General features: G+C 38.5%; 1 protein-coding gene across 6 annotated transcripts in view; it reads right to left on the bottom strand.

Moving 5' to 3' along the window:
• usp7 (ubiquitin specific peptidase 7 (herpes virus-associated)) overlaps positions 1–24,473 on the bottom strand; it is a 77,225-nt gene that overhangs the window by 36,869 nt on the left and 15,883 nt on the right. For all 6 annotated transcript variants that reach the window (XM_063059222.1, XM_063059221.1, XM_063059224.1 and 3 more), the window contains 5 exons: positions 20,204–20,308; positions 4,988–5,186; positions 4,157–4,295; positions 875–963; positions 504–612 (listed from right to left, as the gene is read on the bottom strand). In XM_063059222.1, the coding sequence (XP_062915292.1) occupies positions 504–612; positions 875–963; positions 4,157–4,295; positions 4,988–5,186; positions 20,204–20,308 (641 nt within the window). The remainder of the gene's footprint in view (positions 1–503; positions 613–874; positions 964–4,156; positions 4,296–4,987; positions 5,187–20,203; positions 20,309–24,473) is intronic.

Raw genomic sequence — 24,473 nt, 5'->3', positions numbered from 1 at the left:
TTTTTACTTTCTTTAGATTTCAGATTTCCAGCCTGTGCTTTTATTTTTATATACAGTATTCTGTATATCACTGGGAATAATCCAAAGAAAGTATTATTTCGACTGTACCCAAAAAGCACAAGGAGAAAAGTGACAAAGCAAATCAGCCTCATGGTACACGGTGAAAAGACAACTTTCACGAGGCAACTGTGAAGGTTAGGGCATATGCACCACCTGATGTAGACCTCTTCAGCATGGATACTGGAACTTCATCTTTGAGTAGCGCCAAGCCAGATCCTACCCTTACATAACATATTGTTGCAGTTTCTATAACTGATTGGTCAGAAGATGCAGAAATTATGATCTATCACAGGACCTGTGGTGGCAGCACAATCATACTAAGGGAACTGCCTGGGTATTTAGCTTGCAAGCTTAAATTTTTGAGTTTGGATCACAAGTACAGAAAAAAATGACTGCAGTACCATTCATCTGCCAATTTATCTGTGGAATGACATCCACATTACCTTCCGCAGTTGATTTGTGAAGAACAATGTTTGCAATAAACTATTCATGTAACAAGTTGCTCCTTGGTTCTTCAATCCTACATAGCCTGTGTGCTTCTTAGAATCCCACCTGAAAAACAATACATTAATTTGTACATTTTGCAAAAATTCAGCAGCTTCCAATTTAAGATTTCATGCTTCCTAGAAGGCTCAACAGCATTGTTAAGCAAGTTTTCCCATTTTACATTCTAAGTTTTATCAGCAAGGTGACAAATCAGGATTTAATGTTTCTTTGTGTATTACCAATGTACTTAACTATTAACTATTCATGTAAATGTCTCTCCTTTAATCAGCTTCCAAGACACCCAAGATATGATAATTCTAATACTTACGCTACACCATGTGGTGCATCAGCCTGAACAAAGACTTCAAATGTAACCTTGTCATCTTCTATGTAACCTTTTTCAGCATCAGTTGCTTCCTAAAGAGATTTTAAATAGGCTTTTAACGAGCTATTCAATTAGAAATTTCATTCCATTGCTTACTGGAAAAAGTGATTTTTATCAGTAAACAAACTTTCAGCCTAAATGATGAGACCAGAATTCATGAGTGCACTAGCATAGCAAATATGGTGCTGGCTAGACACAGCAATGCTTTGCAGACAGCTTAACCAACCTACCAATTCCACTAAATATACCTTTTCAGGGCCACAACTACTACAAGTTCCCACTGGGAGGTGTGCTTTTGAACCACCTGTACAACCTGGCATTTTTGTGGTTTCCTAAAATATTCACGAACTGTAATGTCAAGAATGCAAGTATGGCCGCGGTGGCCATTGTTGGAGCGGACTTCAGGCTGGACTGAAGGGTCAGGGCCCGGGCCTGAGAACAGATAATGAATCACTATTTTGGCTGATTTAAGCACAAAACCAGATTTAAAAGATTAAGGCGTGCAGGCTGAGGGTGGAGGATGAACCAGTGTTCAACTCACTACTCCATGAGGCTTTACTCACCTCAGCATTGAAACTGGCTCCGAGGTTGTAGCCTGCAGCCATCTTACTCCTGGTTCAGTTACAGTGCTGAACTAGCTCTATGGCTGCAGACTTTCAGGAACTCTGTAGTTCATGTTTTGTGGATTGTTTTGCTGCCTTTTTAAAAAAATATATTAAATTGTTTGCATGATCTGTTTTTTTTAAAAAAACACCTAGGATCTATGATTGTCTTTGTGGTGTGGAGATTTTTGTGAATGATTTTTGCTTCTTTGTTTTGTGACTGCCTGCAAGATGAATCACAATATTGTATATGGTATACAAACTTTGATAATAAGTGAACCCTGTGCTTTGAATTTTGATCAGTAAGACAATGTAGCAAATTACCCAATGATGTAGAATGCCCTTTCTTGAAAATCAACAGATATATTCTTCAAATTCAATGATTTTTAACTCAGAGACTACGATCCCAGACAAATATCAACAATGCAAACAATATCACAGCAACACCATGACCTCAGAAAGGACTGAAACTTAAGTCTGATTAAAATACAGCTGTAAGATTTCACAGGCAAATTGGAAATGACAGGAAATTATTTCCAAAATCACTTAAATTTTAAGTTAAGAATCAAGTAGATTTGATTCTAATTCTTTATTTGCATCAAAGACCAAAAAATAATGCAAGTGAATAATCAATTCCTAAAACAATAATAATTTTAAAAATGTGAAGAAATTTAAAACCCAGCTGGAATCAGAATGTAACAGATCATCGTAGATTAAAGACCTATGTGCCCAAAACATTGCTGAGGATCCCTACCACCCATCCCACAATCATTCTGAACCACTACTGTCAGGAAGGAGGTGCAGGAGCATCATGATTAGGACAGCCAGACTGGGTAACAGCTTCCTCCCTCGGGCTATAAGACTAATGAATGCCCTGCCACCACCAAGTCTCATCACTAGGACAGTGAGTTGTTTCACTGTTTATTGCTTACCTGTGCTGCATACTGCATGCACTTTGAATTCTATTTTAATAACTTATTTGTGGCAATATGCTGATGTGCTGTGTGAGGTGTATGTTTTGTGCACCGTGGTCCAGAGAAGTGTTCTTTTGTTTGGCTGTATGTACAGTCAGTTCACAGTGAACTTGAACAGAAATATTAATCACAATAACTCTGCACTTAAGTTTCATTTTAAGATACAAATAAAAGAGTAGCCAGATGAAAGAAATTAAGGAGACCTGCAGCTCCCTAAACTTTCTGTAGTACAGCAAATATACAGGAAGGTTGCAAAATTGAGGAAGAAGCACTGAACAGAACCAGTCTCTACAAATTAATTGAGGGATAAATAGCATTAAAATCTAAATCTTGGAGCTCTTTCATATGCTAATAAAGGTGATGTGCACTTCAAAAGAATGAACATCTATAACTCAAAGTGGAGTTTGACAGCACCTCTTCCAATTTGGAGCTGTGCTTGAACCAATTCATGATGCCATTCATCAAGTACTGGAGATTAACAATAGTCCAGAATTCATGGCAAGTAACCATGAGGCTTTCCAGTGTCCACCATTACAGTGGGAGTAACATGTACAGCCTCCATAAGCAAAATGTGTAGAAATCAGTGATTCATTACCATGAATACTTCAAGCAGTTCAGCATAACATCTTTGAAGTGCAAGATTTTAAATGGCACACTAAACTTCAACTACTACTCAACAAACGTTGGTACTAGAACACCATGTTTGCATCATCATTCCCTCAAATTCCAAAATTCCACAGCTGTTTAAAATTGAAAAAATCAGTTTATGATATTTCAATTTCTACCTTAATCTTGTATGCATGTTCCAATCTTTATTTCAGCTCTGTAAAACGTTTGAAGAGTTGATTAAAAACTGCACTTTATTTCTTGATTTGCTCTGAGAATTCTTCTAAATAATTGGTCGCTGAACCTGCTTGATTGCATCACTACTGCTGGACACCAGAGATCCTCAAAAGCTGGCGCGTGACAGCAACAAATGAGGAGTGATCGTTTTAAGAAACTTGAGGTCGGCAGCAAACAGTGTTGCTTTGCCATTAACCACAAAATTAGGTCAATGGTGATTTTTTTTTCTTGAATATTGTCAAGGGATCTTAAATTTGATGCTGGTCTGTAATTCATTTGACAAGCCTCCTTTGCAATCCAGGATTGTCCATGTTTCGATCTTGCTGGATTGACAAAATGGATGTTTCGGCTATTTGACCACTTGAGTCGCCACATGCACTGAATCCAATTATTCAATCTCTTGACAAGTCCTTTTTAGCTGCTTGGCATAACAGTAGCAGGAAATGAATCAGGTTGCAGATGGCTCAGTTGTAAAGGATCAAAGACCTCACTCCAGCAAGACCATGACAGGCACCTGGAAACATGGACAACCTGGATTAGATAGGAAGCTTGCCAAATGAGTTTGATTAGCAGCAAATTTAAGATCATTTGACAACATTCAAAAAATTCCATATGGTGGGTTGATGACAACATGCCTTGTTCCAGTGTAGAATTTTTTTTTACATTTTAAATGCTTAGCCACATCCCTGCATTTCCTCTCACTCTCCGGTAGTTTTGAAATTGAGAAATGAAGACCATCATTCCATATTTGCAGTCTGATTGATTACAAATCAGAAGTCAGTCTAAGTAAAATTTTCAGCACTTACACTCCATGTCATAAAATTAGAGAAACCCCAGTCATTTTCTTTGTGAAAGAAAAGATGACTAATCCTTCGACTAAAGGTCTTCTCTTCATCTTTGTGGTTAATAATCTTCAACACAGCTTGCGCATGACAAGACCATGACCTATAGAAATGAACACAAGTAAATGTTTTTTTTTCACAAAACTAAGCACAACTAAATCTAAGAATTAAAACAATGTTTTGCCTGTAATCCAGTTGCATAGCAAAATACAAATTCAGATTTATAAATACAGGATATGCACATTATTGGACAAAGGAATATGCCTTCTGAGCTAGAAATTCCTAGATTATGAAGCTTGCTAACTTCTCTAGCAAGCCACCAGATTAAAAGTTGCTTATGAGATATATGAAGTACTTAGTTTATAATCCAATTAGAATTTAGTCAGCAACTGCAACCTTCCAAAAATAATCCTATCCCAACATTCAGATAAGCTCGAGACATGACTAAAAACCTCTAAGGACTTCAGGTGACTCTCTGCCAGTAATCTTTCATTTTGAACCTTCAGCACTCACTTTCAGAAGATGACGCAATTCAAATTAAATCACTTAAGATCTTGATACATTCTATCCAAGCAATCTAAATTCATAAAAGCCTATCTAACTTTGTATGGGACTATAAAATGTGTTTTGTCAGTCACCCATCACAGCCCCTTTTAAGTAGCTAATTAATTCATTTTCATACATTAAATCTTTATTAGTTTCAGCAGCTCTGTACTTCATATGTTTACTTTATCTCAGGGTAGAAAAATGAGTTGGATATACCACTTACATATAGAACTTTTAAATTTTACTTACGTAGAATCAGACTCAGCATTGCATTGTAGGAAAAATCCAACACTCTTCTGATGAGGCCGATCAGGATGGAAGCGAGGCATTACCATAATTTTCCATGGCAAATTTCGCACAAAACAAGGAGCACTCAACACTGACTCACTAAGCCTACTAAACCGTTCCACAGTATAATGAAATGTAGCTTCCGAGCGCCAACTGGTATCTGTTAAAACCAAGAATTGCATTTTAAAATGGTGGCCTTATTGATTGGTACTTAATCCTGCAGTTTTCAAGTGTTAGCACAAATCCGAGTCGATGCATCCAAGACAAAACAAATCATACTTCTTTTTCCACCGTAGCAGAGTGATAAATAACAATTATAGTACAAAATAATTTTCAACTGTAAGATACAAATTTGTCATTTAAATGCACAGATATTTGCTTCTCCATTGTAACTAAGCACCAGTTACATTGATTTTGACTGTTGAGCTATAGATTTGTAGCTTGAGGAAAGGCGCCTTTATTAGAAGTAACAGCTTCTATTGAGAATATCTTAATACTAACAAAGTTCACTTACAAACCAAACTTGCACAAAAGTATAGACCTTCAGTTAAAAAGAGCAATGTTTACATTCCATACAATAATAATAAATTGGTCACAAAATTATGACTCGTGACCAACTTTATTGAAACATTTGCAAAGAACCAACACTGAGTCAGTTTGCATGGATTTATGAATGAGTGGTAGTGGCATGTTTCTTTTAAAATATGACATATTACAAGTGCAACTGTTTTTCCCCATGAATATATATTTGTGGAAAGGAGCTTATATTCCTTGAATGAAGAGAATATCAGAAGGCAGAGGAGGAGAGAAGGATTACAACAAAAGCAGTAGATTCTGGTTAATTGGGCCATAAGTTAATCAGGGACGCCACTTATTTGGGACAACTCTTAAAGAACAAGTAATCAAGAGTGTCCATTCATTTATTTGGGACACTATGCTACATAATTGGAGTAGGAAGCTGTTGCCGAACAGTTTCTGATGTGTGCATTTGTGTGGCCATTAACACAGAGTGCTTTGAGAAGAATAGCTTTTAAAGAGCATCAGTTGTGTGTGTTTGTGTTCAAATAGAAGTGTTTTTTCAACACCGATATTTGGCGAGAAATAAGCAGCAAGACACTTCAGAACTGTTTACTGTGGCTTCAGGTATTTGGGCTAAGAGATGCAAGAAACAGCCAGGAGTGAAAATGAAACTACATCACTACTTCATTGGAAACTAGGAAGAACTTGAAAGTATTTACAATTTGAAAGTATTGACAATCATCGAAGGCATAGTATGAAGGTAGTCCATTATCTGCAGATGAATTCCTTTGTTGATGAGTATTAGGAATTAACAGTACAGGTTGACTACCACAGATCCAGAATGATTAGGATCTGTGCAGTGCCGGATTTGTAATTTTGCCGAATCACAGGTGGTTAGGTTAGGATTAAATAAACACCTTTAACCCACTTAATCACCCTTCTATCTCTCACTGTTTTCCTTATGCACATCTATTTCTTTCTGATTCACTGTCAGCAAAGAACTGGAGCAACATTTCCCTTTGTTTCTTTATATCATAAACTGTGGAAGAGCCAATGTTATAGAAGTCGTAGATGCTTTTCAAAGACGCACCACTGTCATTGTTTCCCCCCCCAGAACTTCCACCTTGGATAGATAACATGAGAAGCACTTCCTTTATTCAATGAAGACATGACTGGGGCTAAGTAGCAGAGATTTTAAAAATAAATTCAGAACAACAGGGGAACAACTTGCTTCCTTTAAAGACTGTGCCAACAGACAATTCTGCTAATGGCGCCACCAAATCAGTGGCAGAAGGTTGGTGTGGTGATTCGGGGGTATCTGAAACTAGGTGAAAAGTAGTAAAGGTCAGAGTAGGGAATGGGGGGAGAAGAAATTTGGTTCTCAGAAGAAATTGATATTCAATCGATAGTACTGCAGTTGTACTATTTTGTCCTGTATTTCATTTAAGTACACAATTATCAGTTTGAGTTTTAAAAAGAAATACCTTTTTAACTATTTCTATGCAATTTCAGCTAATTGAGACAGCCACTTAGTTGGGTCAAAATGCACTGATCCCAATGTGCCCAATTAACCAGAATCCATTGTACTATTCATTCCAAGATTTCACCTGAAGCTCTCTGGCTACTTTGCTGTACATAACCATTTTTTTCTCACCACACACTCCCCTCCCAAACCCACATAGCTGCACTAGGAAATCAACGGTATTTAACTACAAAAAGTTAATACAATCAGTATGGATCAGACTTGCAGTTTTGAATTAGACACTGAACTGAAGACAATTTCCACTGTAGATGTCCATAGGGTTTTCCTTTGTTTAACCTTTGCATACTAAAAGCAGTAAAACAGTTCCTCTGAAATTTAGCAGTGCAATTCTGAGAAAGCACATTTGTTTAGTCTATTACACTGCAGCGACCAAAAATCAAATTGCTTATTCCAGAGGACCGTGATGCACATCTGGATAAACTGACTAGTACTCTATATTGATCAATTCCTTCCACAAGAAAGTGGTGGGGCAGGGCATGGTCTAGTGCAATGTCCTGAAAACAAGAAAGCAAAATGAAAATAACAAGGTTGAAGATTATAAAATATATAAAATAACAAAATCCATGACATTATGCTCCATTATGAATTGTCACATATGCAAACCTGAAGAGTCAAATTCTTAAATATTCTGTGCCGCCTTGAATGCGCAATCCCTGTTTAAATAAATGACCTGGATGAGGAACTGGAGGGATGGGTCAGTATGCTGATGACACAAAGGTTGGGGGTGTTGTGGATAGTGTGGAGGGTTGTCAGAGGTTACAACTGGACATTGATAGGATGCAAAACTGGGCTGAGAAGTGGCAGATGGAGTTCAACCCAGATAAGTATGAGGTGGTTCATTCTTGGAGGTCAAATATGCTGGCAGAATATAGCATTAATGGTAAGACTCTTGGCAGTGTGGAGGATCAGAGAGATCTTGGGGGTCTAAGTCCATATGGTGCATTGGCCTTCATCAATCGTGGGATTGAGTTTAACAGCCAAGAGGTAATGTTGCAGCTATATAGGACCCTGGTCAGACCCCACTTGGAGTACTGTGCTCAATTCTGGTCGCCTCACTACAGGAAAGATGTGGAAACCATAAAAAGGGTGCAGAGGAGATTTACGAGGATGTTGCCTGGTTTGGGGAGCATGCCTTATGAGAATAGATTGAGTGAACCAATTAGTGAATAATTCTTGTGCCGAATCTAGGAGTGCTTTCTAAGACTCAAATTGATGAAGGATTATTTAAGTTTGAACTTTTAATAAGAATTGTCACGTGAAAGGCAACTGCAAAATGTCCATGGTATATATTAGAACATAGAAAACCTACAGCACAATACAGGCCCTTCGGCCCACAGTTGTACCAAACATGTCCCTACCTTAGAAATTACTAGGTTTATACAAGCCCTCTATTTTACTAAGCCAACCACAGCTAACCAAAGTGAAGGATGTAATTATGATTGAGAACACGAGTAAATTTAAAAAACTAAAGATTGAAATTTCAGAGAGCAATTGATGAACAAAGAAGTAGAAAAGTAAACTTATAGGAAACATGAAAAATGACTACAAAATCTCAATAAATATGTTAAAAGTAATACAAGAATTTATTATGCAGATAGAGCAATTAATGCTTCAGGTCTGCCTTTAGCAAAGAGACAAATAATTCTCCAGAAATATTAGGAAATCAACAATCTAATGATGGCAACAAACTAGTTTATTAAAATACTACTGGAAACCAGTAAGCAGAGCCAACAAACACTTAGGGCCTGACAACTTTTAATCTAACTTACTAAAGGAGATACCATAGAAATTGTGATCCATTGGTTATCTTTTTCTAGAATTATAATGATTACAATATCATTCCTGAAGATTAGCAAGTGACAAATGTAAATTCATTATTTACAAACAGGAAACAGACCAGTTATCTTAACATCAGCAATGAAGTAGGTACAAACACCTCTTTGTAGAGGAGACAACAGGACACTTGGAAAATATTAACCATATTAGACAAAATCATTGATTTCTGCTAAGCAAATTACGATTTGACAAGCTTACTGCAGCTGTGCAGTAAACTAGATTATGGAAAACAATACTGCACAGCTCTTCCGCTATGCCATTGGATTTCTGAATGGATATTGAACCCATGAACACTACCTCACTACTTTTTACAAAAAATTATTTCTGTTTTTGCATTAATTTTAACTCATCTAATATACATATATACTTACTGTAATTCAGTTTTTTCTATATTTATAATGTATTGCACAACACTGCTGCCATGAAGTTAACAAATTTCACAACATATGCCGGAGATATTAAACCCAAGTCTGATTTTCTCTCCATTTAAAAAATACCTTTATTTCTTATACCAAAGTGCATGACCATACGCTTCCCGACATTGTATTCCAATCTGCCACTTCTATGCCAAGTCTCCTAACCAGTCTAAATCCTGTAGCCTCTCTACTTTCTCAACACTACCTGTCCCTCCACCCATCTTCATATCATCTGCAAACTTAACCACAAAGTTATTAATTACTTCATCTAAATCACTGACATACAGTTGAAGTCAGAGGTTTACATACACCTTAGCCAAATACATTTAAAACTCAGTTTTTCACAATTCCTGACATTTAATCCTAGATAGAAAATTTGAGGGCAGAACTGAAAAAGCGCGTGTGAGCAAGGAGGGCTACAAACCTGACTCAGTTACACCAGTTCTGTCTGGAGGAATAGAACAAAATTTCAGCAACTTACTATGCTTGTGGAAGGCTACCCAAAACATTTGACCCAAGTTAAACAATTTAAAGGCAATGATACCAAATACTAACAGTGTATGTAAACTTCTGACCCACTGGGAAAGTGATGAAAGAAATGAAAGCTGAAATAAATCATTCTATTATTATTCTGACATTTCACATTCTTAAAATAAAGTAGTGATCCTAACTGACCTAAGACAGGGAATGTTTCCTAGGATTAAATGTCAGGAATTGTGAAAAACTGAATTTAAATGTATTTGGCTAAGGTGCATGTAAACTTCTGATGTAACTGTATAATGTAAAAAGTGGTCGCAATACAAACCCCTGTGGAACACCAAAAGTCATCAGCTGCCAACGAGAAAAGTCTCTCTTTATTACTACTGTCTCCTGCCAAGCCACCAATGCTGTAACCGTGATAGTATCTTTCCTGCAATACCATGGGCCTGCAGCTTAAGCAGCCTCATGTGCAGCACCTTGTCAAAAGTCTTCTGAAAATTCAAGTACACTACATCCACCAATTCTCCTCTGTCAATCCTGCTTGTTATTTCTTCAAAGAGTTCCAATGGATTTGTTCCCTTAAGGAAACCATGTTAACTTCAGCCTATTTTATCATGTGCATCCAAGTACAGGGTTCCCCCGCCACCCGAAGGTAGAGCGTTCCTATGTAACAGTTTGTAAGCCGGAATGTCGTAAAGTGAAGAAGCAATTACTATTTATTTATATGGGAAAAATTTGTGAGCGTTCGCAGACCCAAAAGATAACCTACTAAATCATGTCAAATAACACATAAAACCTAAAATAACAGTAACATATAGTAAAAGCCGGAATGATATGATAAATACACAGACCATATCAAGTAGAAATACTTTCCTACAATCATTGCCGCACTGTCCACCGTAGCGAAAATCTCACGCAAGCGCTCTTGGCAGAAACACTCGCTCCAGTAACCTTTAAGCTATGAAGCTGCCAAATCATACCAAATAACACATGCAGGGGTGCAGCTGTGGCCGGGATGCACCCAGCACATCTTTAAGCAAAAAAGCCGAAATAAACAAGCTAATTTATTAGCTTGTTTATTTCGGCATTTTTTCTTAAAGATGTGCTGGGTGCGTCCCGGCTACCACTGCACGCTTCGTGGTAATGTATCGGTCTGTGGCCCGGAGGTTGGGTTGGTGGGACAATGGGATGTAATCTCATCGTTGTCTGTTTCCATCAGGGAGGCAGGTCATCTTCTATATCTGCCTGCCTCGATGTCGAAGGTCGAGGTTCGCTCTCTGCTGTGGCTGATGTGGAAGGCTTAAAAAACGACAGTATGCTTGACTGCTTAGCTTCACGCATTTTTCTATCATACAGTTCTTTGTAAGCACTCAAACCATCCTGCAAATATACCCTAAAGCTATGCAGCCTTTCAAAATTAAAGTCGTACTTTTCTGCAATCATTGCTGTCAATTGCAGCAAAAATCTCACGCAGTTGCTGCACACTCAGTTCCTAGACAACTTCACTTTCGGTCCGTTCGCTACTGCATTCGGTTTCGATTGTTATCCTTTCCTCTTCCAATTGCATCAGCTCTTCATTTATCAGTTCTTGGTCGTGGGATGCCAAAACCCCTTCAACATCATCTTCCTCAACTTCCACAAGCCAAACTCACTTTGTCCTTACTTCGTTCACCACGATCGAAACGCTTAATTATGTTTAGTTTTACGCTGTGTAACACCCTTATGAGCTCTTTTAGGCTTTTCCGATACCTTAGAACTCATCTTGCTGACGGATGCGCAAAATAAATCGACATAATGCGCAGATGCTCACAGGCACGTGCTTAAGCAATGCCAGCTAGAATGCAGATCCGGGGGAAGAGCCTGGCAGCTTGGGGCACACGCTGTGCTGCCTTTTTTCATAACAGTGAAAACATCTCCTGTTAGCAAAAACAGGTAACTAATGTAGGTCTTTTGTAACTGCGAGGTTTCGTAAAGCGAACGTTCAAAAAGCGGGGGACACCTGTACCCTGAAACCACATCCTTAACAATCGACTCTCTTCCAAACCACTTAGGTCAGACTAACTGGCCTGTAATTTCCCTTCTTCTCTCCCTTCTTGAAGTGACATTTGCAATTTTCAAGTCCTTCAGAACTATGCCAAAATCTACTGATTCATTATTATTACTTCGACAATCTCTTCAGCCACCTCCTTCAGGGCCCTGGGGAGTAGACCATCTGGTCCAGGTGACTTATCTACCTTCAGACCCCAGTTTCTCAAGCACTTTCTCCCTAGTAATGGCTACTTCACTCACTTCTGCCCACTGATATTCTCAAACTTTACTGGTGTCTTCCACAGTAAAGACTGATTCAAAATACTTAGCTCATCCGCTGTTTCTTTGTCCCCTTTACTGCCTCTCCAGAATCATTTTCCGGCTGTCTGATGTCTACTCTCACCTCTCTTTCACACTTTAAATATTCTGAAGAAACTTCTAGCATCCTATTATTGGCTAAGTTACCTTCATATTCCATCTTTTCCGTCCTTATGACTTTAGTTGCTGTCTGTTGGGTTTTTAAAGCTTCCCAATCCTCTAACTTTCCACTAATTTTTCCTTTATCACATGCCTTCTCTTTGGCTTCTGTATTGGTTTTGACTTCTGCCAGCCACGGTACCTCATCCTGCGTTTAGAATACTTTTTTCTCTTATAAGTATTCCATCCTGTGCCTTCTGAACTGCTCTCAGAAATCCCAACCATTGCTGCTCTGCCATCATCCTTGCTAGTGATCCCTTCAAGTCAATTTTGGCCTCTAATTCCTTTACTCCACTGTAATACTGATACATCTGATACAGCTTCTCCTTCTCAAATTGCAAGGTGAATTCTATCTTATGATCACTGTCTCGTAAGGGTTCCTTTACCTTAAGTTCCCAATCAATCATGGCTCATCGCACTTCACCCAATCCAGAACAGCTGATCCCCTTGTGGGTTTCACTCTAACTGTTCTAAAAAGCCACCTTGTAGGCATTCTACAAATTCCCCTCTTGGGATCCAGCACCAAACTCATTTTCCCCCAATCTACCTGCATATTGAAATCCCTCACGACTACTGTAACATTTCCCTTTTGACAAGCATTTTCTATCTCCAGTTGTAATTGGTAAACCACATCTTTGCTACTGTTTGGAGGTCTGTATATAACTCCCATTAGGGTCTTTTTACCTTAGCAGTTTCTTAGCTTGACCCACAACGATTCTACAACTTCTGATCCTATGTCACTTCTTTCTAATGATCTGATTTCATTTCTTACAAAAAGAGCCACCCCAACCCTTCTGCCTACCTACCTACCTGTCTTTTCAATACAATACATATACTTGGACGTTAAGCTCCCCCACTATAATTTTTAACTTGCAGGTTGAGTCAGTGGTGAGGAAGGCAAATGCCATGTTAGCACTCATTTCAAGAGGTCTAGTATACAACAGCAAGGATGTGATGCTGAGGCTTTATAAAGGCACTGGTGAGGCCTCACCTTGAGTATTGTGAACAATACTGGGCCCCTCATCTTAGAAGAGATGTGTTGGCATTGGAGATGGTCCAGAGGAGGCTCACAAGGATATCATACAAGGAACGTTCCATGGCTCTGGGTCTGCACTCGTTGGAATTCAGAAGGATTGGGGGGAAATCTCATTGACACCTTTCTAATGTTGAAAGACCTAGACAGAGTAGATGTGGAAAGTAGATCTAGGACAAGAGGGCAAAGCCTCAGGACAGAGGGGTGTCCATTCAAAACAGAGATGCAGAGAAATTTTTTTAGCCGAAGGGTAGTGAATTTGTGGAATTTGTTGCCACATGCAGCTGTGGAGGCCAGGTCATTGGGTGTATTTAAGGCAGAGATTGATAGGGTCTTGATTAGACATGGCATCAAAGGTTATGGAGAGAAGGCCGAGAACTGGGGTTGAGGAGGAGATTTAAAAAAAAAGGATCAGCCACAATTGAATGGCAGAGCAGACTCGATGGACCAGATGGACTAATTCCACTCCTACGTCTTATAGTTTTACAATTTTCTTTCAGCCACTATTCAATGATGTCCATGACATACATGGCAATCCGTAACAGTGCTATAAGTTCACCTTCCTTGTTCCGTATACTGCGTGCATTCAAATTTCACACCTTCAGTCCTGCGTTCACCCTTTTCAATTTTGTCCTCCTTTTACATTGCAACACATCCTGGTGATGGCAATTTTGCATCATCATCAGCCTGTCCTTGTTAACAGTCTCACTACACCTTGCCTGTTTGTAAACTAAGTGCCCCATCCTCAGCCCTATCGCTCTAGTCCCCACCCCCCCCGGCAAATTAGTTTAAACCACATGCCCCCAACCCTGGAACAGCTCCAGCAAACCTACCTGCAAGAATATTGGTCAGGTTCTGGTGCAACCATCCTTTTTGTACAGGTTGTACCTCATTTATTTAGAATATGCCACAATGATTTTGAGTAATATTTCGGTTTGCAATGTAATTATGAATTATGAGAAGGTACAGAGACTTCAATGTGACCAACAGTTTCAGCAAGGGGTAAGTACATGTTTGATGCTGTATAATGTGGTTAAATGTGGAAATGGAAAAAGACTTGTACGTTTTGTAGATCGGTCACCTGAAGCAACATGCAAGCAGAGCAAGCAGTTAAGAGACAAATGGTATCTTGGCCTTCAGAACATTCTAAGTAACAGCAAGGATGCTTTTCTAAAATTACACAGAACCTTCAGGTCTCAACTGGGCATGGATAAACAGCAAAGTATTAAAGGTTATGGAGAGAACAGGAATATAGTACAGAAACAGATGATCAGCCTTGATTGTCTGAATGGTAGAATATACATGAATTACCAAATGACCTACTCCTGTTTTTATTTTATTTCTCAATAGGAATTTACAATAATATCCTTAGGCAATTCCTATGTTTATTTACTAATTAACTATTGTTCAGTTACCAAGAGCAATCAAAAACAAAGCTACACTCAAATGCAATTCAGTCAAAGTTTACAACCATGTTTTCAGAATCTTCAGCTTCCAGGGCAAGCTTGCAGAAACCAAACCACTGCTTTTCAAGCTCAAATACTATTCTCACATGAAGTTCACCATCTGTGTTCTGCCTAAATCATGAAAATATTAAGACTGCATTATTTAAAAATAAAAATCATACTTAATATCCTAATTCAATTTTAGTTGCAACTTAATTCACTACTCACATTCATAATTCACTACCCTTTGCACCAAGATTCTTCCAGACATTTTAAGCACTAACCTATACCAAAGCAGTTAACTAAAATATGACTGCATGCGTGATTTGCAGACTAACAGCCAAGCTAAAACAGTTAAAAGAACTGGATGGGTGGATTATGGTCTGTGTAAAAGATCCTCCTTCAGAGAACTGGGCATTGTTATTGCAATGCTGCCCATTTAAAACACTGGATTTCAGATACATTTTCATATTGGTACCACTTTCAGCTAGTGATAAATATGCAGACACTACACCTCACTTTATAATTGAAATCAACAGACCAAAGGCAAAAGAGGAAAAAAAAACTTTTCCTGCCCTAGCTGGATCTTGGATTAGGATGACAGTTTTCAACCCAAGGTGTCATGTACAATAATTTTAAAAGCACTTAAGGTAGTTTTCAGCATCCTCTTCTAAAATCGACTTGGGAAGATACATAGTTAATACTGGCCCAATTTGTCCATGCTAACCAAGATGCCCAACTAATCTGTTAAGCCCACATCACTCTAAACTTTCCTATCCACGTCTGTTCGAATGCTTTCTTTCTCACTTACCAGCCAACTGTTTGCACAGTTCGACAGAAAATACATGAAGTGTGTTGGTAGCTTATTTTAGCCTATTCCTCATAATTAGGCAAATGCTAACTCAACCTCATATGCAATTTCCTAATTTATTGGAAATTACTTTTAGAAATACAGCTTAACTGTCCTTTCAACATCTTTAGATACAAATTCTTCAAAATTTCCACCCAATTAGAATTAGTTCTATGACAGACAAGTAGCTCAAGGTGGCTCTCTCATTTCAGGAGACCAAGAAATGCTGGCCTTACCAGCAATACTTATCACAAAAATAATTGTGAGCCAATCAATATTCCATTATTGACATTAGTTAGCACCAACTTGTTATTCATGTTAGCTGCTCTGAAATACTTCAGAAGACAACAGCTTTGGAAATTATGCACTGTTCTTTATTCTATCTCTTTCTTCCCCAAATACTTTTGAGATGATATTCTGCACCAAGAACACAATTCAGATCAGAGAAAAAAAAACTTTTCCTGCCCTAGCTGGATCTTGGATTAGGATGATAGGTTTCCACCCAAGATGTCATGTACAATAATTTTAAAAGCACTTAAGGTTATTTTCAGCACCCTCTTCTAAAATCGCAGAGTTAACAGTAATTGAGCTACCTCAGTTCAGTGTAACATGCTTGGTTCACACTCAAATTTTATCAAATACAGTAAATAATATAGCTCTCCGATATTTACAGTCAGCATTATGACCACTGATTTATTTTAGGATATCAAATAAATAATATCCAAACTATTTATATTGTAGCCTAGATTTTCCAATTTTGTGTCCATGAAATTTAATGGTCAAAATGTGAGTTCAAGTGTATAAATGCCAGATGTTATGTTTACAGCGATTTCCATGTTGGTGGGGGGAGGGCGGAAGGAGAAGAGGAAAAGGGAGAAGAGAAAAAAGGAGCAGACACGAAAAGGAAACTGCAGAGCAGCTTCATTCAGTCTAGGGATATACCTAGAATTCAGGCGAGGCACTCTATGCAGTGAGGGAAGGGGGAGTGAAAGAGGAACAACTAATCTTTCAGGTAAAAGATCAAAACCCTAGTTTTTGAATGCTGCTATGGACTAGTGAGCTCATTCCTTTATTAGATTTCCAGCATCTTCCCTCTACCAGGAATTGAAGATACAGTAAGTTTTGGAACAGTTTCTTCCCCTCCAAAGTCAGATTTCTGATGGGCCCCATGCACAATTTATTTTCTTATTGTACAAGACATTTTTTAATTAAGCCTTGTACTGAATTGCTGCCCCAAAACAAATTTGATAGCATACAGCCAGTTAAGTGCCATGGTTATCCAAGAAACCCAAATCTTTGGGAGGCAGTTTGAAGTGTGACTATGCAATACACTTAGTAAGAATGGTTAAGCTGCAACAAACCTCAAGCTGATTCAGGGCAAAGCACTGCTCATCTACTATCACCTATCAACTCCAAAAACAACACTAAAAGGCAAATTTTATGTTGTAACGTCTAAGTGGAAGAATGACTGATCAGCAACTACTAATTCCGCAGAATAAGTTGAGATTTGCGATTAATTTTTGGGAGACTGCATGCACCATGAACAGCTGAAGTATTTCTTATTAGCTAGCACAATATATCGCCATTTCAACTCAATTCTGCCTGAGCTGAATTTGCACTCAGTACTGGAATTTTAAGTTATGCTGCACTATAACTGGGAGTACTGGCATTTTAAATAAAGAATATTCACATCTTATTCAACACTCCTGCAGTCTGGCACAGCCTAAACACTAAAGGCACAAGTCTTGCAAAGACTTGTGTTTTACAAGTTCAGTTGAAGCTCACCTTACTTTAGTGCTTCCGAGTTGAAACTACGAAATGTGAGATCAGGAAAAATAAAAATATCTTAAATCTTTATACTTATATTACTTTTGCAGTAATTTTTCACTGCAAGTTAAAATATACAATCATTAGCAAAACAATAGAAATAAACATTTTAAAAGTTGATGTACAATGGGCACACACAATTGGTAGCACACTGGCAGATTGCTAGATGCGGCCATGTACATTCCTTTGCCCCCTAAAATTAATGACACATTCCTTATTTGTATGTACGACTTGAATGAATGAGATAGAACTGAGAAATCTCTCATGATGTGCATCAAGTAGGGGGGAAAGATTCTGTGACCAGTATTTTTTAAAAAAAATCAGAGAGCACCTACCCCATGGGGAGGCATCTTGCCAGAAGTGTGCAATTCTCAATCTTCCATTTAGTTGTGTAAGCATATATAACCCATTAAGTGTTCATTTGTGAAATGTCTGAAGACTAATGTGTGTAATAAATCTAGTCCTTAAGAAATATTTATCCAAGTATAAACCAATAGCATTACCTATATTTTAGCCTTTAAAACTTCACAATGGGATATCAGGAAATCCAAAATCATTGTAATTACTAATGTACAACCAGATACAGCAAGTATACAATGCCCAATCAGATACAACTATTTTGAAGTCCTATTGTTTAAAATTGGTGGTACGTCTTCAAACTTCTGTCAAAGCATCAAAAAAGTATTTTCTCCAGAAAGACTTTACTACAAAATTCAAAGGGGAAATCATTTCAAATGTTAAATATATCACCCTGCCTACACTTCTTCTATATATGAAAAATCTCATTTACTGCGTTAGTTTCAATGCCTTCAGTATTACAATCCAGCAGGTTACACAAATGCAAATAAATTTTGAAAGTTATAGAAAAACACTGATTACAGAGAATGTTAGTGGTCTGCTGCTGCAGCCCATCCACTTTAAGGTTCAACCTTTCTGTGTATTCAGAGAAGCTCTTCTGCATACTCTTGTAATGTGTGGTTATTTGAGACACTGTCACCTTAAACTAGTCTGGCCATTTTGCTCTGACATGTCATTAACAAAGACTTTTCGACCACAGAACTACCATTTGCCAGATTTTTCTTTTTTTTTCCTCCTCTCCCTCACCATTCTTTGTAAACTCTGAACTTGTGCATGAAAATCTGAGGAGATCAGCAATTTCTGAGAAACTCAAACCACCCCAACTCTATCACTCCAAAGTCAAAGTTCCTTATATCACGCTCTTCCCCATTCTGATATTTGGTCTGAACGACTGAACCTCTTAACCATGTCTGCTTGCTTTCATTCATCGAGTTGCTGCCACATGATTGGCTGATTAGACATGTGCATTACAAGGTGGTGTACAAGTGTACCTAATAAAGTGGCCACTGAGTATACCATATACAACACAAGGTCATTGGTGGAAGACCAAGTCAATTCCAGGACTGGCATCATTTGGTGAAATTGCTTTTGAATAATTGCCAACACACTTTCCCCTGTCAGATGATAGATGGGGGTAGGGGGAAAGGAGGAGGAGGAAAGTGGGATCGTGAAAAGAGACAAGGGAAGAGGAACAACTAAAAATGTAAATGAGGGAAGTTGACAGTGATTGAATGAAATAGTATCTTTAGTTTCACTAATACAAAAGAAACATTATTATGCCTTTTGGTCAGTTAAACCCGCTCTACCATTCAATATATGCTCAATCATCCAAATTCAATACCCTATTCCTGTCCTCTCCCCATTTATATGAAACCTGTAACTATCTGAACTACTTGTGATTTTTCTTTCAATACATTTATTCTATTTTGTTTTCCACACTTGGTTGAAGAAATTCTTTCTCATCTGTCCTAAATGAATTATCTTAGGCTGTGATCAATAGTTGGGGACTTCCCCATCTTGACCATATGCCACCCAGGCCCCAACAGGATCTTGCAAACGTCAATGAAATCAACTCTCATTCTTCCAAAGACCAACAGAAGTATGCCTCGCTATGCCAATTCTCTCTACCAATCCTACCATCCCAATAATCAGTCTTGGCTGCACTCACTCCATTGCTATAACACCCTTCCCCAGATAGGGAGACCAGAATGGTAAACAGAGGTGTGGCCCATACTACTCCAATTGCTACTGCTCAACTAAAATCTTGTTGCAATGAAGGCCACATACCTTATCTTTGTATATTGACTTTCACCAAATGGTCGAAAAAGGACATTCTGGTCTAAATGTGCCATTCTACCTAATCAATTTCATTCAGACAGCACTCTGCCTTCATTTTTTTTTTAAATTCAGAGATGATTTCACACTTACCTTTCATGCACATGGCCACTCACTCAACCTGTCCAATTCACTGGATTTTTGCTGCACCTTCCCCACAGCTCATACTCATACACTGCGTTATGTCGTGTTGCAGTACAATGAATTCAAGTCAAAGGAAAACATCACAGCAAGATGAGAATAATGAATAATTTGATAGGACAGTGATTCCAAAGTGCATAGTTGAGGGAGACGCAAGTGAGGTGAGCAGGAAATTTTACAGCAGCTATCATATCCCAAGAAGCAAATATATAACAAACTAAGCATCAATACATTGTTTCAGATATGCTAGAATAAATTCCCAGAAACTTTGTTAAATGTTGGTTGCATGCCAAAAAAGATTTCAGTCAAAACTGAACAACATTTAGGAGTCAGCGTAATTAAAGCATTCAGTTGCCAATTGAAAAACAATTATAAAAACAAAACATTACCATCCTCCATGTCTTCCTCTGTATTGTTGTGTCCATCTGCCATCGCTACGTTACCATTGATGACTGGGTTAGGGGTAATTCGTGGAGGATCATCTGTATCGCCAGCTAAAAAAAATTTAAATGCATTAATGCTACAGACACTATATGTATCTTTGGACAAGAATGTATTTTGAATATCCTACAAATATCAGACAAACTTAACTATGTCTAACTCTCACCATTTAGTGGCTACACTAAGCTATTTCTAAGACATGATTAACAGAGACATGAATTAGAAACAAAACATTCTTTAAGGCATCAAACGAGAGGCAAATCAAAACATTTTTAGCATGTTGTTAACGAGGCATTTTGTAAAATTAAGAGGGAATCATGCTCAGAGCAGAAGAAATAAAATCAAAGCAAGCAATGAGTAATAGCATCACAATACTGATTTTGTTTTCCATCTGTATTATTTAGATGGGTATTAAAGTGGGCAGGTCTGGTTGGATGACAAGCAGTATAGCAGCAATCCTACTGGAAAGGCTTACAAAATAAATTATTTCTACTAATGTGCCAGAGCTAAATGAACTTAATTTGCCATATTTGTGATTGACGGTGATCCCATTAGCAGACTAAGAGATAATCTTCAGAATAAACTGGCACAATCACAGGAATATTGTCTATATTAAAAGCAACAAATGGATGTCAGTTTGTGTCTTCAAGCAGAAAACAGTTCATATGTCAGTTTTTAGGAGCCCTAGCAGAGCACAAACATCAAGCCTCTCCTTCAACACGCTGAATGTTTTAAGAATTAATAGCCCCCCCGCCCCACCCCACCCCCGCCATTATTCTTGGGCAATTACCACCTACAAAAATTGGGCAGAATATCTATAATCATCCATGGCAGGCTCATGGGACTCTGGTTTTCTCCATTTTGGTCTCCGGTGCTTTGTGGCAGAAGGAACTTGAAGGTACAGTAATGCGGCCATTTCCCCTAAACACAAGGTGGCACAGGGCAGAGTTCTGTCAACTAAAGTTTAAATTTAGTAGTTTAAAATGCGGTTGAATTAAATAATAGTCTCTGAATTTTAAAAAAGCTGAAGAATGTACTCAAAAATCTAAATGGCACTGTAATCCCAAAAGAAAACAAGATTTAAGGAATTCCTTTAGACACAGAATACTCAGTTCTAAATTGGTCATAAAGTGCTGGAATTATTTCCAAAATGCAGAACTAGAGGTTGCTTGCACTTGAACAGCCAAATGGCAACAGTTTAGAACAGAACTATCTGTAACAGTTAACACATACCAACCCAACACATTCTGTAATAACAGGTAATCAGAATCTCATATACTAAGCATGCCTGGACTGTGATATAATACTTCCTTTTCTTTCTTTATTAATGTTCTTATTGATTTAAAAGGAACATAAGTACAATCAAGAGAAGAATTTATTTTTATATTATATATATATCTCTCTCTCTCTCAATAATACAAACCTAGATTAAGATAGCCATTGTTAAAATCATAATGAAAACAGCAATTCTCCTCTTATCAGTTCATGAAGCAGAAAGAAAACAAATATTGAGTTTTAAATGGAGAGGGGAAAAAAACCCACTGCACTATATAAAAAAAAAAGGGACTGGGCTGATAATACTTTCCACTTGTCACTGACAATCACAGACACACCTCTAATATCAGTCATAAATTTACAGATATCGCTGTTGTTAAGAGCTCAGAGAGTACAACAAGGCATTCAGGGGTGAAACAGATTGGGTTGAGTGGTGTTGCAACAACCACCTCCTCATACTCAATGTTGACAAAATCAAGAAATTGCTTGCAATTAAAGAGTCAGAAAAACACACACCAGTAAGGGCTCAGCAGTGAAAAAGGTGAGCAGATTCAAATTCTTGGATGTCAGTATGTTGGAGGAGGTGGGGAAAGAGAAATCTGTACTAGATTCTACACATTGAAGCAATCACAAAGAAGTCATCTGTTGTACTTCATTAGCAGTTTGAGGAGGGTATGTCAACAAAATATTATTGCAAATTTCCAATGTACAGTAGGCTGTCGAGAGTTGTAGACTAAGCCAGCTCCATCAAGCACAGCCCTCCCCATCACTGAGAACACCTTCCAAAGATGGTGCCTTAAAATAACATCCTTCATTGAGGACCTTCACCATCCAAGACATGCCTTATTGTCTTACCATCAAGGTGGTGGCATAAGAGCCTGAAGATACACTCAATGATTTAGGTATAGCTTCTTCCCCATGCCAGATTTCTGAACAGTCCAAGAACACGACTTATCATTCCTTTTCTTGCACTATTTTGTACTTGATATTAATGTTGTCTTTGCACTGTGCTGCTGCAAGATAATGAACTTCGCATCGTATAATAGTGATAATAAACCTGGTTCTGATTCAAATGAGTGCTGCTACACAGCACCTTGACAGCATCCTTAACTTCCTAACCAGGAGACCACAACATGTAGATTGGAAGTAACATTTCCACTTTGCACACATCAAGAATATGTGCTTAGCTCACTGCTCTACTCTCTCTACACCATGACTGTGTGACTAGGCACAGCCCAAATGACACCCATAAATTTGCTGACTATACAACCATTGTTGGCAAAATTTCAGATGGTGACGAGAGTGCGTACCGGAGACAGATATATCAGCTAGTTGGTGTTGCAGTAACAACCTCACATTCAACATCAGTAAGATCAAAGAACTGATTGTGGACTTCAGAAAGGGTAAAAAAAAAAGGGGCACATGCCATTCCTCAATCTCTGAGCACCTAACCTGGACCCAACATAAGTCATGCAACTACAAAGGCCGCATGACAGTGGCTATAATTCATTAGGAATTTGGGGAGATTTGTTGTGACCAAAAACACATGCAAATTTCTATAGAGCATGGCTTTGTGCTTGGTAGGTCACATCTAACCAATCTTATAGTTTTGAGGAATTTACCAGGAAAGTGGCTGAAGGCAAGGCAGCAGATGTCATCTACATGGTCTTTAGTAAGGCATTTGACAAGGTTCCACATGGGAGATGAGGTAGTAAATTGGATTAAACACTGGTTTTATGGAAGAAGCCAGTGGTAGTAGAGGACTGCCTCTCTGACTGGAGGCCTATGACTAGCGGTGTGCAGCAGGGATTGGTGCTGAATCCTTTGTTGTGTGTCATCTATGTATCAACGATCTGGATGATGTGCTTAACTTTGCCAGCAAATTTGCAGATGACACAAAGATTGGGGATGTAGTGGACAGTGAGGAAGGTTTTCATGGCTTGCAGAGGGAGCTGCATCAGCAGTACAAGTGGATTGAAAAATGGCAGATAGAATTAAATGCAGATAAATGCGAGGTTAGGATCAACTGGAGTAGGTCTTACAGTAGGGCACCGACTGTGGCTGAACAAAGTTCTAGGAATACAGGTCCATAATTCATTGAAAGTTGCATCACAGGTAGAGTACCAAGTACAGATGATATGTTGAAGTTGTACAAGATATTGGTGAAGCCTAATTTGGAGTATTGTGTGCAGTGTTGGTCACCTACTGTATCTACAGGAAAGGCGGAAGCAAGGTTGAAAGAGTACAGAGAAAATTTACAAAGGTGTTGCTGGGTCTGAAGGACCCAAGGAAAGATTGAGTAAGTTTGAACTATATTCTTTAGAACACAGAAGATTGAGAGGAGATTTGATAGAGATATACAAAATTATGAGGGGTATAGATAGGGTACATGCAAGCAGGGTTTTTCCACTGAGGTTGGATGGGACTACAACCAGAGGTCATAGGTTGTGAAAGGTGAGAAGTTTAAGGGAAACATGAGGGGATACTTCTTCACTCATAGGGCCGTGAGTGTGGAATGAGCTGCCAGCACAAGTGGTGTATGTGAGCCTGATTTCAACATTTTAGAGAAGTTTGGATAGTTACATGGATAGTAGGGATATGGAGGGCTACGGTCCTGGTGTAGGTCAATGGGAAGTAGGCAGTTTAAATGGCTTCGTTGTGGATTAGATGGGCCAAAGACCCTGTTTCTCTGCAGTACACTATTCTCTATCACTATGTACTGTGGAGAGCATTTTAACTGGCTGGTATAGGAAAGATTTGGGGGGGGGGGGAGAGAGAGCGGGGAACTACTGCGCATCCTCTAATAACCTGCACAGTTGTAAACTTAGTCAGCTCCATCATCCTCTGTAGTATCCAGGACATCTTCAAGGACTGAGGCCTGAAAAAGGAAGCATCCATCATTACCCAGGACATGCCCTCTTATTGCTACCATCAGGAAGGAGA

This window comes from Mobula hypostoma, chromosome 9 (genome assembly GCF_963921235.1).
Source record: "Mobula hypostoma chromosome 9, sMobHyp1.1, whole genome shotgun sequence".
Lineage (NCBI taxonomy): Eukaryota > Metazoa > Chordata > Chondrichthyes > Myliobatiformes > Myliobatidae > Mobula > Mobula hypostoma.
Note: the sequence above shows the minus strand (reverse complement) of the source record. Positions and strands in the feature narration are given on the sequence as shown.